General features: G+C 36.3%; 1 protein-coding gene across 1 annotated transcript in view; it reads left to right on the forward strand.

Moving 5' to 3' along the window:
• WDR70 (WD repeat domain 70) overlaps nucleotides 1-17,305 on the forward strand; it is a 144,354-nt gene that overhangs the window by 107,980 nt on the left and 19,069 nt on the right. Inside the window, exons 12-13 of the mRNA XM_069777374.1 lie at nucleotides 3,500-3,584; nucleotides 4,675-4,813. Of these exons, the coding sequence (XP_069633475.1) occupies nucleotides 3,500-3,584; nucleotides 4,675-4,813 (224 nt within the window). The remainder of the gene's footprint in view (nucleotides 1-3,499; nucleotides 3,585-4,674; nucleotides 4,814-17,305) is intronic.

The following is a 17,305-nucleotide window of genomic DNA, read 5'->3' on the forward strand; positions in this document are numbered from 1 at the left end:
TCTTTTCACAATGTTCTTGAGGAAAAATAAAACATTTAATTTTGAAGTTGGTTTAAAAAGTAGAAGCACCTTGAGTACAGTTTCCTGTGACTTTCGATTTTGTGTAGAGTAATAATATATTGCTCTTTATGTTAAATACAAACATTAGCATTTTAAAAATCAAATGGTTTTATGTCAAGTAATACTTCTCGGGAGCTGAACGCTGATGTTCCTTTCAAAAAATACCAAAAATGCATTTGTTAGCTTTAATAGACATAGTCAACTATTTGTAACACTTGGAGCTGAAATGGCTTTCTCAGAGTCTTCCAGTATTCTTCACTTCCCTATGTTTAAAGAGGATGATGCACTTAAATATTTGGCCAGGCTGGTATGGATGCAGGTGACAGTAAGAGCTGTTCCAAGCCTAAGTGCAGAATCCCCAATTTGTGACTTCCCTTCCAAGGCCTTCGGCTCAGGGTGAGTGTGGTCCTGACCTCTGCTGCCTCCGAAGGTCATTCTTTAGCTGTGGCAGCTCCCCTTGCAGAACCAGTGCAGAACACAGAAGCATATACCTTGTTCCATAAAGTGCCTCTCCTCACATATATAGTATAAGCCTTCAACAGGAACACTCAGAGTTTATAAATTCTGGTGCTCCCTCATGGTAAGCCTTGTTATGCTATGCCTTTCCTATGCTGTATTTTCTTTTTTAAATTCTCATTTGCTATGTTTCTTTGCTTTCCCCAATGATCTTTGTGAATTTCTGTCCATGAGCTTTGCTTTCAACATAGGACTCCCTCTTAAAGTAGGAGTTTCTTTAAGGGTGTTGCTGACTTTAGGCTTTTTGAGTTTCTGGCAGCACTTTTGCTCCTTTTGGGGCCATTTGCATCCATGTACTTCTGGTCAGTATCTTCTGAAAAGAAAAAAAAAAACCATGTAAAATCTTTGTACTATCTGTGCGTTGGCCTTATTTTGACTAAAAGCCATTTGCAAAACGCCTATCCTCGCTCACCAAAGACTGTTTTTCTAACACCTAATTGTTAACCTCTTGATAAGTCCAGTGCTCAATACCATTGGCATAATGCTGTCTGACCTGATCATATCAGACTAAAGCCTGTTTATTGGTATCCTTCTTATTAAAAAGGCAAAGAATAGAGTTTGAAATGCTACTAAAAGCTATAAAAGCTTTAAATAATCTTGCCAGGCTTTGGAGAAGTCTGCCATTGAGAAAAATAGTGAATGATGCGAGTGGACTATTTTGAATGCTTCATACGGAACTGCACAACGTCTGTTTATATGTTTTTATTTAAGGGTAACTATTTTTGTCCATGTATGAAATAATTAAAAATAGTTTAGTACTGCTACAGCTCTCATAAAGAACCCCCTTAAGCATCGATGGAAGGATGCTACTGGAAAAAGTCCTTGGTGTTGTGGCAAGTAAGTATGACTGTTTTCTTAGTGACAGTGATTTCAACTCCAAATGCAAATTAGATTCAGGTGCCAATAACTGTATTTTCAACACAGAAAATTTTAATTAGGAAAAGTGAATCTGAGCAAATTCTTAATGATGGTAAGAGTTTCACAGCATTGGCCTAGTCATTCTACTAGCATTCCTCCCTTTCCAAATACTTAATGATCTATTTCTGCACAGTGTAAGACAGTGTTGATTTGAAATCAACCACAACTTCTAGAGTCTTCTAATTTTTCAAACCAGCAGATTACATTTTCTTTTTAGCAGAAGAGCTATAGCTAAATGTCTGACTGCATCTCTCCTGCTAAAGCCTGGCAGGACTACAGCTTGAAGATCATGTCAAGGCTCATTCCACTGAGAACAGAACAGCCTTGGCTGCTAGCCTTAGATCTGTCCCTATTCGGGAGATTTGCAAAATGGCCAAGTGGTATCCTTTGCATACATTTATAAAATGCTGGTGCTTTTGATATAACATCTTGCTGATAAGTGTTTTTCTGTTGGGTGTGGGAGGAAAAAGGAAGGGTTCATATTACAAGACGAAATGTGCTTGGGATGGAGTCTACTGGGAAACAATAAGAAAACACATATTCCCAAAATAGGGACTCAATATTTTTCTTTCTTGTGATTTTTTAGCTTCCCAATGAACAGAAATATACTCTGCTCTAGACATCATTTATTTAAGTTGTCCACTTCTTAAAAATATTTTGTAGTAAGGAGTTATCCTAGTCTTTAATATAAATATACATGATGTACGAGGCCACACATTACTGCTTTCCCTGTAAAAGGTACTGCTGGCCTTCATTTCTTTTGTTACAGCATGTTACTTTTTTTTTTTTTCTTTAACATTTTATTTCCAACACCTCCTTTAAGCTCTTGATCTCAAAGGCTGTGAATGAAACTTTTAGACAACAAAATTACTTCCCTGCAAGGTTTGTGCTTTGGAAGGAAGCAGGTCTGTGGATTACCAGTCACTTGCCTCCTTTTTCCTTCTAGGTCAGAAAGATTTTGTAACTTTTTGTCTAAAATTAATCTCTGGATGTTTTTAAAGGTAATTGTTGTTTGAAAGTCCTTCTTTTCACCCTTGAAAGCACTGAGGCACTGATGTCAAATGCTAGGAGATGTCTAGGTGCCCAAGTGAGGTGCTTCAAAGCTCAACTTCTGTAGCTTGTCTCATACTGGAAATATGTATCCCAGAGGGATGATCAGCAGAGATGTAGATCTCTCTGAGAATAACTAAATAATCTATTTTCTTTTTTTCCTGTTCTCACTTTGTTAATATGTCATAACTTTTCAAAAAGGAATAAACAGCCTGACTTTTACTGGCCTACAGTCCCACCATGTTTATCAAACACAGATGAGAATTGCTGTAAATGTCTTGCTGTAACCTCGATTTTGGCTTTTATGGCCAAAGGTAGTGTAGAGGACTATGAAAAGGTTTTGTTATAGCAAGTGTGGGTTCACTTGCTTCCCTTCTCCCCCTTCCCCAAGGGTTTCTGACTGATGCCAGGCCCTGTTCTTCATATTGAGATTGCAGTTTGTTGGTGTTTACCTGCTAAAGAAGCAGAAAGATTTCATATGCCTTCCATTTTTCCTGATCATTTTTTCAGGGCAGGTGGAAACCAGACACATAAAACTTGTTTACTTTTTGATCTAGACCATCCACGGTAACATTTTAATTTCTTTCAATATCTTAAAAGTTAAATTTACTCCTAGTAGCAAAGCACCAATGCTCACAAACACAGAATATGTTAGTGCCTGGGGAATCTGACTCCACTGTGGCTAATGTTTCTTGGTAGGAGGTGTTGCCATGATGGAGTTGAGCCACTGAGTAGAAGTTTCTGATCTACTGGAGTGTAGCAGGTGGAACTTCTTATCCCTGCACTTTCTTAGTCATTTAGGGACAAAGAACTTCCAAACCATCCCCATTTTGAATGCTTCTACTGTGTCATTCTGTTCTTTTTGTGTCTGAATTAGAGGATTAAATTTTCTGCACATGTCTAAATTCTTGACTGAAATTCTTTATTGCTAACCTTCATCCCTTTTATTTCATAGGAGATGACACTTTAAAGATATGGGATATTAGACAATTTAAGAAGCCTCTTAATTCAGCGGAAAGACTTCCCAGCTTCTTCCCAATGTAAGTACACTAATTTATTCCAGCTATTAGAAGTAGCAGTAGTTGTGCTGAACAGGAGGGAATCTACTGGAGTTCTCTTCCTCCGTCCTCACTAGGTCCAGAACTGTGCAGAAGGGACTGCACAGGGAGGACTGCGCAGTGTTGATTCTTGGCTACTTAGGACTTCACATTGCTTTAAAATATCTCATCATATTTTTTGTGATAATTCATAGCTAACTTTGCTAGTTTTATGCCATTTTTCAGTATCACATGTCTTAGGTTTAATTAGATTTGCAGCTTTTCCAGAGGAGGCCAGTTCATTGCCTTATGTTTGTGTAATGAGATATGTAAGTAATCCTCATTCTTATTTGGTCTGTCATTAATAAAAAGAAGAGCTGGATTGAAAAGTAGACATAACATGAAGGTGCATGATATGAATTCAGATTATAATGTTAGAAGTGCTGATGACTGTATTCTTTGGTACTAAAATACCGTATTGTACAGCATAGCACTAAGTATCGTATTTAATATTGTTATTGGTATTACCTGCATCTCTATAGCTGTAGCACAGCCAAATCTAACTCTTAAGGACAATTTATACTTTTGAAATAAGGTCTTGGAAAGGCAGGTCATGGACAGCTCAGTCTTGACTGTGATTTTTAGCACAGAAGAATAGTAAACAGACAAACATTTTGGGCCACTGTTTAAACACAGTCTTGCATCATTGAAGAATGTGTCACCAGCAAAACCAGATTTCATGGTTGATTTATTTTTTTACTTAATGATGATAAGCAGGTTTGAAAATACTTTTTTATTTGTTTCTCATGTTGAAAATTTCACAAGACTTTTGAGCGGAGGAGAGTTTTTTTGGGAGGAGGATTTTTATTGGATCTGCCAGTTTTGCACATTCTGTGCACAGCTGTAATTGTACATGTAAACTGTGTCTGATAATTATAGTAGTAGTTGGCAGCTGACAAAAGATTTTTTTAAAGCTTTGTCTTAAAAGTATTAACAAATAGAAAGGATTATTTTTAAGGAGTGCAGTTTATATTTAAGTTCCCTATATATTAATTAATGGTTTGCCCTGTATGATGATTTGTTTCTTCAACAGGACAGATTGTTGCTTCAGCCCAGATGATAAAATACTCGTCACAGGCACCTCTGTTAAGAAAGGTGGAGGCAGTGGGAAGCTTTTTTTCTTTTATCGGGAGACATTCCAGAAGTTGTATGAGATAGAAGTTACAGATGCGGTATGTATTTTAGTTTTCTTTTGTCAACTATTCAAACTATGAATGAAATCACATTCATACGCTTTTTTCCCCGTGTGCAGGTAATGACCTACTAATACTACTGTAATTTTTCTACTCCATCTTTAAGAGGTAGAGTGGCCTGAATAGGTGCTACTCTCCTTTCAATTAAAAAAAAATAAAACAAAATCTTGGGACAAGGTGTTTAAGCACTAGGAGGTCCCTGCTTTGATGTTACCATTGCATTTCTCAAGGATTTCTATGAATCCTTCTAGGTCTGTGAAGTGAGGCGTGAATCCTAAAATTCTTACGCATTTATGCTGTTTACTCCACGAGTTATCATGACGAAATGCCATATTGTGACAAAACTATTTGTCCGTCAAACAAGACTTGTGATTAACTATAGAATGCATTTCAATGGACTCTACCTTGTGTAAATACAACAATTTTGTGGCAAAAGGAAGGCATCATTAGGAATCCCTCCATCAAAAATACCATTCTCAGCACTAATATAAAACCCTAAAATTATGAATCTGTAATACAGAATAGTCTCTGTATGCCTTGAACTGCCTACCTATTCCCTTGCGCAAAAGGAAAAAGCTTAATATCGTAGTTCGAAAAAGGTCCTTTCACTCTTGTGGTCTACACAATTAAGCTTGTAGATTGTGGCAAACAGCAGTGAAAGAAATTCAAACAGGAGCGCCATTGCTTAAATATGGCAATGTATGCTTAAGTTCCATTAGTTGTTGCAGTCTGTCCGATAGCAACTTTGCTGCTTTGTTTCAGGATATTGTTTTCTCCTTCTGCTCTTTTCTTAACCCAGCACAGCAGTCTTTTCTAGCACAGTGGACCAAAACCTCTTGTGCTGGAGATAATTTATACAGAATTTACATTTGTATTTACTTTTCTTTTCAAATCCCATTTTCTCTTCTAATTCATCCTAAAGCAAAATTGGCTTACGGATGAATTTGTTATATCCATCATTTCTGTGGCAGCAGTCTTGCAAATTAAGAATGCATAATTCTTGTCAAAGCAGAAAGCATGTATTTTTTTCTGGAGGGGAAAAAAAACCCCTGTTTTTATTTTAAACTTGTATATTAAATACATTTTTTATATGACATTTGAAGTTTTACTTAGTACTAAAGAATTTCTCCAAAGATAGCATAAATTGAATTTTAAATTTTTCTCCTATGGAACATATCAAACCTCAACTTAACTTATGAGGATTTCTAGTGAATTATTATTTTCTGATACAAGTATTATAACCAATTATTGTCACCTTTTTCTGAGACAAAACGTGAATGCCTCAGTATCCCCTCCGAAACCTCATGACAGAGAAAAGGAAAACAACTATATAAGATAAAGTGCAAGAGGTAGATTGTTGTAGGAGCTCTTCTGTCCTTGGGCACAGGAGACAAAATAGCTTAGCGATTCCATTCACAATGAATTTGGACTCCTTAGAGCTAAGTGTCTGGATGTGGTAATGATGGCATCTCCATTTAATGGTGGTGAAGTCAGTAGCAGTGTACAGAAACTTCACTTGAGCTTTAAGACTGCAAGACTGAGAAGTTTGTCAATGGTGGATCCTGTATCTCCGAAAGAAATTAAATAGTGAGAATTACCACTCACCAACTTACCTGTTTTGCGTTCAAAGAAAATATAATTTTCATTTGCTAACCTTGTCTCCCAGAAAATTGGTTCTTTAATTCCCTGAAATAAAGGGTCTGTTTACATGCTGAGATAGATAATGCTCCAGGATGGTCCAGCAAATATTGTTTTTCTCTCAGCTTCGCTCAGAATTGAGAGGTAAATTTCTGTTCTACTTCAAAATGCAAGAGAGACATGGAGCTGAGAACCAACAGTAGGAAATTGTTGGAAAAACAAAATTAGGGGTCAGTAAGTGACTTCACTGGGGCCACTCATGTAGTAAAATTTTAAGTATGTGTACAAATCTCAGCAGGTTTGTGATTTTATGCTATAAATTTATATAGGTGCTGATATTTATATGGTACTTTTTAAGACTGTAGTAAATTACTTCTGTCTATAGAGTTTTAGTGCTGCTGTTTTTCTTCATTTGTAGTTATAAAATTTAAGACTGTCATTCTCCTGCTTTGAATATAATGGATCAAATGAAAATAATGGAAATAATAGGTGAAGAATTGAGACTTATAAATGCTGATTTTACGACATAATTTCTAGTGAGTCAGCACTAATAATACTTCTACAATCAGTCTTTCTAGCTTCCAGCTTCAACACTACACAACTAAGAAAAAGTTAAGCATATCAACCTGAATCTAAAAGAAGAAAAATTACTATAGGTGGTTTTATAAAATAAAAGCAGTATTTGTTATGAAATAAAAGCAGTATATTTTTTGAAGATCTTTCTATTCTTTGTATCTTTCAGCTTTTTCATTAGCGTTCTTGTCTTGTTCTTCTCAAATTACAGTGTTTGATGAAATACAAACACATAAAGGCATGCTAAAAAATGAATTTTCAAGAAGCTGGCTTTTGTGTTTTATAAGCAGTACATGCTGTTTGTTGGAAATATCATTGGCCTATAAATTGGTAGATTAATATCTTGTGTGTAGTTTATCAAAGTTTTTTCAGCAGTGCAGTAATTACTTGCTTTCTACAGTCTACTTTCCTAGTTTCTATTTTTTTCTTATACTCTCTTAAAAGTGCAGATAGCAGTTAGTGTAATTAAAGATAAATGCATAATGTTGTCTAAGACTTCAGTTTGTCTTCTGTAACTCAATATCATACTTCTTTACCTTTTGTATGTTACATAGTGCTTAAATATGCCGTTTCAATATTTCTATTTTGGGGGTTTTTAGGCATTGAATAGATGAAGTTATGCTATGCCAGTATGTGTAGTAAAAGACAAATACACCGATATGTATCTCTGCAAAGAACTTGATCTGCTCTCATTCCTCATGAAAATAATTTCAGATATTTCAGTTGGATTTAGTCCCAATTGCTAATGAAAAAGTGCATCATTAGTCATTTATTTCAAGTGTAAAATGAAAATAGTAAGACTTTTTAAGCGCAATTCTATACCAGTTTAGTGGTAGGACGTGTATAATCATAATAACAGAAAATCTACTGTGAAGAGAAAACATAAACTATTAATGTGTAACTTGTTTAATTTCACAATGATTTTTTAAAGGAAATGCCGGTAAGCTTAGAAAATTGAAAAACACTAAAGAGCAGTAAACATTATCTTAAACCTCCTTGGTAAATAGCCAGTGCAGTTGGCCTGTGAATGAACCTAGGGGGTAATGGGAAAATATTTAATGGGAATGTTTGACCAAAGCTGTGTCTGGCATTCCTTTTCATCATACCACACAAACCTTTTTTCACCTTTTCTTTCAAGTTTTCATGGGAAAACCCATTACTGTTTCAGAGCTGCTGGAGTGAAACCTTGTGGTTTTACTAATGGTCTGATTAGTGTCTGCTGTTGTGGCTAATACAGAATATTAATTTGCTTTTCATTCCATGTACTAGCCCTTTTTTTTTTTTTTTTTTTTAATCTGTGGCTAAACTAGTGACTATATTGTTGTGTCCACTATTGAATGCCATCCCACCATGTAGGCATTGGATCTTCTGTAGAAGTCAAGCTTCTTGGATAAATAGCAATACTTTTTGAAGAAAAACTAAATAGATGTCAGAAGTGGTGCAGGCCATGGGCTCTGTCTCTGACCAGTAGCAGTGTGCCAGCAGGAGGAGGTGTGAACAGGGCAAATGCACGATGATGCTTCTCTGACTATCCTCTTCTGCCTCTGGTGGTCTGTGACTTAGAGATACCTTGATGCAGACATAGGAATTTTACAATTAATAGCACTCAGTGGATTTTTCTTCCATGAGTATATCAGGGAGTGAAATTACCCATGCTGCAGGTTACTGGCAGGGTCATTAACCCACTGCAGATTAGATCAAAACTCAGGGGTGGGAGCTCCTGCCTCTCCCATTCTCATAAGGAAGCTGATGCTCTGCGTGCGGTACTTCAGCCTTACTCTGGCTCAGTTTATACTGTGACCATAGTTGTGTATGCTGATCTGTACAGAATTCCTCTCTTTTTAACAAGAACCAAACTTTAAAAAAGCCTGTTATGCATGTGCAGCTTTTTCATAGTTTTTCTGTCTCTGTTTCTTCTATCTTGACAGTATTAACTGTGAACGGTCCTTTTGCTCTCACCTCAAATATCCACAAGAAAATATTTATATTAAACTTTATCATTTTGAGCATTTGAGTCTTATTTTATGTGAAAGACTTAGAATTGCATGCAGAATGTTTCTTCACTCCATTTAGATGGATGAGGAGACTTAAACAGATGTCAGGAAATATAACTGCCAGAAGAGGGGTACAAAGTATATGCACAGAAACTCAGAGGCCATTTCCCTTTCCTTTCCTCACATAGTATGAGAGGAAGGAAGACCTGTAGCTGCTTTGGGATGAGGTCTTATCTTTTGGGATGAGGTCTCATCTTTTGGGATGTGGTCTCATCTTTTGGGATGTCTGCAACTACACTCTTTTTCTGGAATGGAAGGGAGATTTCATTGTCAGATGCAAGTCGGGGAGGGTTTACTTCAAATTCTTGGTTTGGTTATGCAAGTATGAGATCTTCATGGGAACCAGTTATAAATACCTAGTGTATGGGAAACAGAGTTGGGTACAGAACATTTCCCCCAATGTCAATTTAATTTAAAATAGCTGTGGATAGCCACTTGAATCACTCTCACATGTCTATCATTCGTTTGGCTAGTTCAAACAGATCACCCAGTAGTTATCCCTATTACAGACAAGATTGATTTTGGCAGCAGTAGAGCAGTCATTTTCCCCATATGGAAAGGAGAAGTAGTATACCCTGCTACTGCCAAGGAAGAGGGGGCACTGAAAAAGAAAAAAAAAAAAAAGTTGTACAATTACAGAAATTGCTATTTTTAAATGAAAAAGTAAGTAATAATTTAATTTAAAAATGATCCAAGATGATGAGATTGTGTACATTATAAAATGTAATGTGCAAGTTTTTGAAATATCCTGCAGGTTTTTGTAGATAAGTGACAATCCAAAAACGTAGATTTATGGTTGGTTTGGGAAACCTGTTTCTGTTAGGAGGATTCTTCAATATTTTCTTAGTTTCTCAAATATAAGCAAAAGTTAAATTATTAAATACTTCTCAAAATACCTCTAAGGGATGTTTCAGGAAGGTCTTCTGAGACAAGCTATAAATAAAGCTGCTTTTTAGATTAAAGAGTGAAAAGGAAAGAAAGAGTAAGGAATATGAAACTTCCAGCATCCTTTATGCACAGTTGATACAGGATGGCAGTGTTTCTTTCTTTGACCTCAAACGATATCATTTACTATTTATAAGGTGCAGTAATATTGTAAAGGGCTTTTCCACTGTGGCCCATTTCACTAAGATTTAAAGCTTTTGATTTTAAGAAAAATAAATTCTTTTAACTTCTGGAAGAGATCATTGTGCTACTTCTGTGGGGTTTTTTTAAGCCATTTATTTTATTTGAAAGGAAAATCCACATTTTCCACAATAAGGAAGTAAAGACAATATTTAAGGTCCAGTAAATTTTTGTACTGATTAAAGTAAAAAACCAAAATCTAGTATAAAAGGTGAATCACAGAAATGTGTTTTTATAGTGAGGTAACTTGTCAGTTTTTATTCTATGCTTTCAGATATATATAAAGACAACGTGGTCCTTCCCTTTGTATATCTTGAAGCAGCATGTTTTTAGGGGAACTGTCACTAGAGGTTTGAAGTATGCAAGAGAATTAAACTGTGCAGGTTTCCTCACTGTAACAGGGGGTCGGGGTTGTACGCGAAGGTTGTCTGCCTTAGTTTTGTGATATACTGTGATGAAAGTGTGGCTGTAATTTTAACAGAGCAGGTGCTTGAAAATGCCCTACCTTGCAATTACAAGGAAAACAGTTTGCCACCTTGATTAAGTCACTTCTATTCATTGAAAAAGGAAAGTGGTCTTCAGGGGCTCAATTCACTTCTAAGAATATATTTTATAGCTGTACCTTAAAAGGTAAGTGATACAGCATGGCTATCCATATGTTCTATATTGAGATCCTGCTTTAAATTATTGGCTTCTGAAAATGTTTTTAGGCTATTTCTGGTTTCTACATAGAAAATTGTAAATTTTATCCATTTCTGGTCCCTTTTATATTGAATATTTCCACACATTTTCTAAGTCATGTTTCACAAGGGAAAAACATTAGTGTTGTTTCCTCTACTACTGTATTCTCATGAGTATTTTAAATCTAATGATAGCAGGTCACTGCATTCTGGATATTCCCTAACCTCCCACCTTATTTATTGTATTTGGCTCTTTTCCTTGGAAGAGTTCCAGGGGAATCTCAAACCTGAAGATTTTTGCAATTGGGGTTTAAAGTAGATTTTTAATATAATATTAGTATATTTTTATTGTGTGAGCAGCCTTTTTTTTTTGGATCAGAGCATGCATAGTTTCAACATACGAGTGTTAACCATCTTTTTGCTCAAAAGAAGAAACAGGGTGGAAGCAAACTGGTAGCATTTGTTGTTCAGCTTCGTAGACATTTGGAAATGGTATAGTCCTAAATCTGTTCTTTAATCTTTTTTTTTTATAAAAAATACAGCAGTTTTGCAAGAGTTACTCAGTCTACGTTTTTTCCCCTCCTCTGGTCGGTGGGTGCATCCAGGAGGCAGACCAGCCTTTCCCAGATACAGCAGCATGGCAAGCCAAGTCGTTGGCTTTTGGATCACTACTGTGCTGTAAGACACCGGCAAAAAGAGATTACGGAGTGTGCGGATGGAATTAATGTTGTCTCTGAGCAGCATTATTTTTCTATGATTCTTAAGGTAGAACTTCTGTTGTTCTTGGAGGGGAGCAGATGGTTAACATAGCTGATGTTTCATGCAGGTCTTTTGTGGAGAAATCAAGGAAAGACCTATCTATATAAAAGCCTTTCCTTACTGTTCTAACTTTATTGGTTGATTTTACTTTCCATTCTGCATGTCAACCATCATTATTAACGATCCTTGATTATTATGTAGAAATAGTGGTATTTCTGCTGGTAAGATTGCCATTAGCTTCAGGTTAGAATATTGAGTTTCTGAATTTTTTTTTTTCTATAAATTACAGTTGCATAGAATAGGAGAGAAAATATATCTTTGTACATTTGGGGAAAACTGTGCTGAAATGTTTGCTTAAAGCTCTCTTAGCCCTGTTTCTGAAAGGGAGGAAATAAGTGTTTCCTTTTGAAGCTTTGAGATCTTGAAAACAGGTAGGAGTCACTCTGCTGCCTGTAAGTTAGAACGCTTATGGGCCTTTCCTGCAGCCCAGCATCATGAGATTGTTAGTATGTTCTGAGGCATTTTCCTCTCTTTTAACAAGTAGTATATGCATTCTTGCTGACATGTATTTCATAAGCAGTTGCAGAGACGTTTTCAATCTGTGAAAACTGTGAGCCACTTCAAACATGCCCATAAACATTTGTACAAAGACCAGATTTGTATCCCCTGTACAGCAGTCTAAGTACCTGAAGTTTCTAAAGGGTTCCACACCTTCATTATAAAATCGAAAAGCTTGAAAGCCACTGCTTAAATATCTTTCCTATTTAGAGACTTTTTTTTAAAGTGGCAGTAGCCAAACTCGTTGAAAGATTTTGTGGTAGTGGGAAGCTGTCTTTAGCTGTTAGCCTCCAAATATTTTAATGTTTTATTAAAGACATAGAAATCCTTTGAAATAAGTACATTTTTTTCTGAAATAACTTTGTACATTTCCTTTCTCTTCTGGGAATATGTATCACTGAAGTCAGATGGACTTAATGTTGTGCAAGTTCCAGAACTATAGAAGATTAAGCTGGAAGGCACACTGAGATTTGATGCCTCACTCGAGCAGAAGCTTGAAATTGCTTACCCCTCTCAGATATAAAGATAATGTAATACAACTATAGGCTTAGGTAACAGGTAATGATAATTTGAAAGGTAATTACTGTTTCTTAAAAAAAGATACTAATAAGCAATCAGGTTTCCTAGGTAGTATTGCTTAATTATGTTAATTAAGCTCTTACGTGTTTAAAAGATATTGCATTGCACAAGCAGTTCTTCACCATGAATACGTAGGGTTTTACAGGAGGAAAGACAGAATAAATATTCTAAATAAACTGCATGCATATTTGCCCAGATTTTGACAGACTGAGTTTTTTTTCAGAAATGTTGGAATTTGTGAAAAGTAGAGTTAAGATAAATATTCAGTTCAGTCAGAAAAGCCCCATTTGGCCACTGCTGTGGTGACCTGTCCTTACAGAGTCCACGACCATGGTCAAAATGTCATTTCACACGTTCACTATCTTCCCTGCTGACATGCTGCTTATCTGCCTGTCTGGACAGCCAACTGCAGCAAATCCAAGCAGCGCTGTTCAAACAGAACCCATCACATACCGTCACGGCCACTGAAGCAAAGCTTGCACATAGGAAAGAGAGAAGGTTTGTTTAAGCTTTTCTTTTCCTAACCGAAAATATTTTCTTAGAGCAGCAGCTCTTGCTGTCACTTTTTTATTGTATAGCTTCAGAACAGATTCTGAAGGAATTATTTATTAGATTGTAGTTTAGGACAGTGGTAAGCAGTAAGGGTGAACACAGGCTAGATTTGTTTCTGTTTTATCCCCATTCACTTTTTAAGTATCTCCAGAGCTGGACCTGATCTTTCGAGCTAAGATTCTAAAGATTTGTTGGACAGTTTTAGGAGTTTGTATCTGCTGTATTCTTTCCTCACTAGGAGTATTTAATTTGGCTTCCAGGATCCTTTATCCTTGAACTGGAGAGTTTTATGTAAGTAGCACAACATGCTGTAATATAGATCCTTGTTAGTTTTCTGTTTTTCTTACATAGTTATTTTGGCCATTGTAGGCTGTGGGGATTCACCTGACCAAATATAGATGTCTAGAGCTGATCCAGTCACCCTAGGCTCCTTTTCTAATCAGCAGAGAAAAATAAACACATCCAGACTGTGATTTTATCTCATCCAAAAATAGATATCTAAAATAGGTTAGATAAAGGCCACTGTAAAATGCTTATTTTTCTTGGTTAACTATAAAGGGAGGTGAAAGGTTGTAGGCATTTAAAGAGTAGGCCTCTAAAGATTAGAGGTGTAGACATCTTAAGTTTAGTGAGGTAAGTCCCACCTAAGATCTCCACTTCCCTCCATTGATGTTTATTCTGCCCTGCTAAAGCACTGGGACGTTTCATCTCTTGTGCTCTGACTTCACCAACAGCAAAGTAGAAGACAATGCATTACTTTTGCACTCGTTCCTATTGATTTAAGGATTTATGACAGTAGGCAATTTACAAATAAATACAATTTACTGCCACTCTAGGAAGGATTGTGCTAGCTGAGAGTCAAGTCTATGCTCTCTTCCTTGCACCTGATTTCCAAACATAACTGTCAAAAAATCAGCGACTTCACCTTAGGATTACAGAACTTTATCTAAATTTTAACAAACTTTTTTTTAAATCAGTGGAAACATCACATGAAGGAAACTTCAAAACCCCATGAATTCTTGCTTCAACAGTTAGACGTGTGAAAGCCTAGGATTAGCATGTTCCATTTCCATTTTCACTATTTATCTGGAATTAGCAGTATTTTTTTCTAGCAGTAATTTTCAAGGAAATCACTTCTGCTTTTTCGAGTTTACAAGTGGGATGTTGGCTGCACACTCGCCACAGACAGAGTATGAATATTAGCTGTATGTCAGTATCATTTAGTAGAGATTTCCACCTTCTCAGGGTAGTTTTCTGTAGGTGTGGAAGTAGATAGATGCATCTTCTCCATTTATCAGATTTGTTTGTCCGTACTTTCATTTAAGCAGTTTTCACTAATAGCCGTGGGAACAGATACTAATTTAGTGAACTTAGCCTAAAAGTCTGATAGCTGCAGATAACTAAGCAATCAATTCTGGCATTTTGGAGCAAATGTATAAGCAGGCTGAGAGTTGAGAACTATCAGAGAACAGTGAAAGGCTGTATGTGAGGTGAAGAGAAAGAAAAATTCGAAAGGGTTATTCCAACAGTGCATGACTGATATGGAAGCGTGTTTTTCTTTCCTCTTCCCTGCATGGCAGGAGGAGCTCTACTAATGAACTTGAAAAGGCTGATACATTATCATGTATTATCTGAAAATACACTTCACATGAAATGTTCATTTTCAAAAGACAAATGTGAGGTATTTAACCTTAAAACTTAACTGTCTTTGGGGAGAAGGGGTTATTTCCAAAGGAAACAATGCCTGATTGAGAAACAGTAAGACCTCCTGAAGGAGGGAAGAGAAATTAAAACATCACTGTAAAATATGGCCCCTCTAATTTACTTTTCATTTTGCAGTAGCAAGGAAGGAATATAGCCCCATTGACCTAAGTACTGCAGAAGTGTATGGTGATTCATATTTATGTCAGAAATACGAAAGTCCTTGGAATTCTTTGAGAAATGGTGAAACTTGATATCATGCCAGTCTTGCAGCAAACTATGACCTCCTTATTCCATTATATCAGTATATGCATACACACATTCATGTCTGTTTAATAAAATTTTGCTAACAACAAAAGTTTGGCTGTTATCTTAGGGTTTGTATATGTATAAAGGTAGTTACATTTTGTTGGATATCAGTCAAAGTTTCAACTGAAATGCAAAAAAAAAGAAATCAATGCTTTTGTACAGCTTCAGCTCACAGTCATGTAAAATGTTAGTATAGGAATACAAGAAGACAATGATGGAGGGAAACCTTAATTTTTCCTAGCTTTCTTGCTGCAGAGTGAAAGAGGATAGAGGTAATACTTTCAAGAGACATTCTTTATATACATTCTCCTTATTTTGTTACATAACGGGCAAACTTACATCTTGGTAGATTCAAAAGATACTAGTGAGATTAAGTGACTGCTCAGGCTTTGGAATGTGGCAGAAAAATATTTTAGGCCTAAGAATTAATGTTTATGTGAAGGCTATACATACTCTATAATATGTAGGAACTAGGAATGCTTGCTCTATTTGCTCAGGTTTTTTTCTTAGTATGCTTTATGTATGTTTTCCGTAGCGGATCACCTCTGAAGCTTCGCACAACCCTCATAACCTCTGCCAGATCCTCTTCCTAATGCAAAACATCTCTAACCCTTCCTAGTCCCTCTTACTAGAATTTATTAACCTTTCCTCACCATGCTGCCTCCAACCTGTACTGACCCCCCCGAGACTGCTCTTCCCATCCTGGATCTGCTCTACCCATGCTGTAAAACTGAATGTTTTTTCCTGAAGCACGGGCCAGGGAACTGAATTCTGCCTTCACTGCTGCAGTCTTGAACCAACTCTATAAGCAAAGTTCCAGGAGAATTCTTTCAATCCTTGACATCAGTCTGTAGTTTTATGACCTTACCAGCTTCATGGTTTCATCTTAGGGGTAAATTTTCCATTCCTATGCCACAAATCATTTTAATCTTTTCTTGCTGACCTTGTAAAATGCCCTCTCAGCATTGTTTACTCCTGTCAGGGTGTTACCCAAGGGCTCTGGACAGTTTCAGTTGAGGTAATTAGCTTTTGTTTGCTGAGAAATCTGCTTCAGTTATTCTTTGCTTTGCCTGTTAAACACAGAGGTATATTTCTAGGCCAGAATAAATGTCCCATTCTGTGTTACAGAAAATTATATTTCAGGCTTCAGTTTCTCATTTAGAGGCACTGCTGTTAAATCCCATCAAAGCACTGTTACGTGCATAGTACCAGCAAAGCCATTTATGTAGTTGCCTAATGAGCTAACTCAGGTGGAGAATAACCTAACAGAAAGACTATTTGGTGTAGTTTGTTTACCTGCAGCAACAGCTCTGCTTATATGATACAAAGGGAAACACACCGGTGAGAAGGGACTGTTAGGGGTGAGACTATTTACGAACCACCCCAGAATTGCACATGGGCTGGGACTGCACGTGTCTCAGAAGAGATGCAGGTGGAATAGCACACAAAGGAATAGTGATATCATCACTTTTGCCTGCCACCTTTCTACGTATTTATGAGTTTTAAGATTTAAGATTACCACGTATTTTAAAGTTTTAAGTTATTATAGGTAAAATTTTCTAAAACTGGAGTTTATTTTAAAAGAACTAGGAGTCTGAAGCAAGTATAGTGCTTAGTTTAAAAATAAAGTAAAAATTATGTATTGTTCAGTTAATTCATATTTTCTATTTAAAACAATAGAACAGCAACTTTAGAAAAAGTTGTGGCTAGTTTCAAGAACAATCAGTAATATGTTCTTATTTTATTAGGCAGTTGTTTAAGAAGATAAACATTTTCATCCAGATTGCAAAAAAAGATGTCTTTATAATTGTGTAGTGTAATTTTTTAATTTACTTTCAGCTTAAGTAAGTATTACAAGACAATCTGTTGCCTGAAAATAATTACAAAGGCCTACTATCAGTAACACCCACTGAATCTGTTCTAACCTCTTTCACAGTGACAGT

Source organism: Haliaeetus albicilla, chromosome Z, assembly GCF_947461875.1.
Source record: "Haliaeetus albicilla chromosome Z, bHalAlb1.1, whole genome shotgun sequence".
Classification (NCBI taxonomy): Eukaryota; Metazoa; Chordata; class Aves; order Accipitriformes; family Accipitridae; genus Haliaeetus; species Haliaeetus albicilla.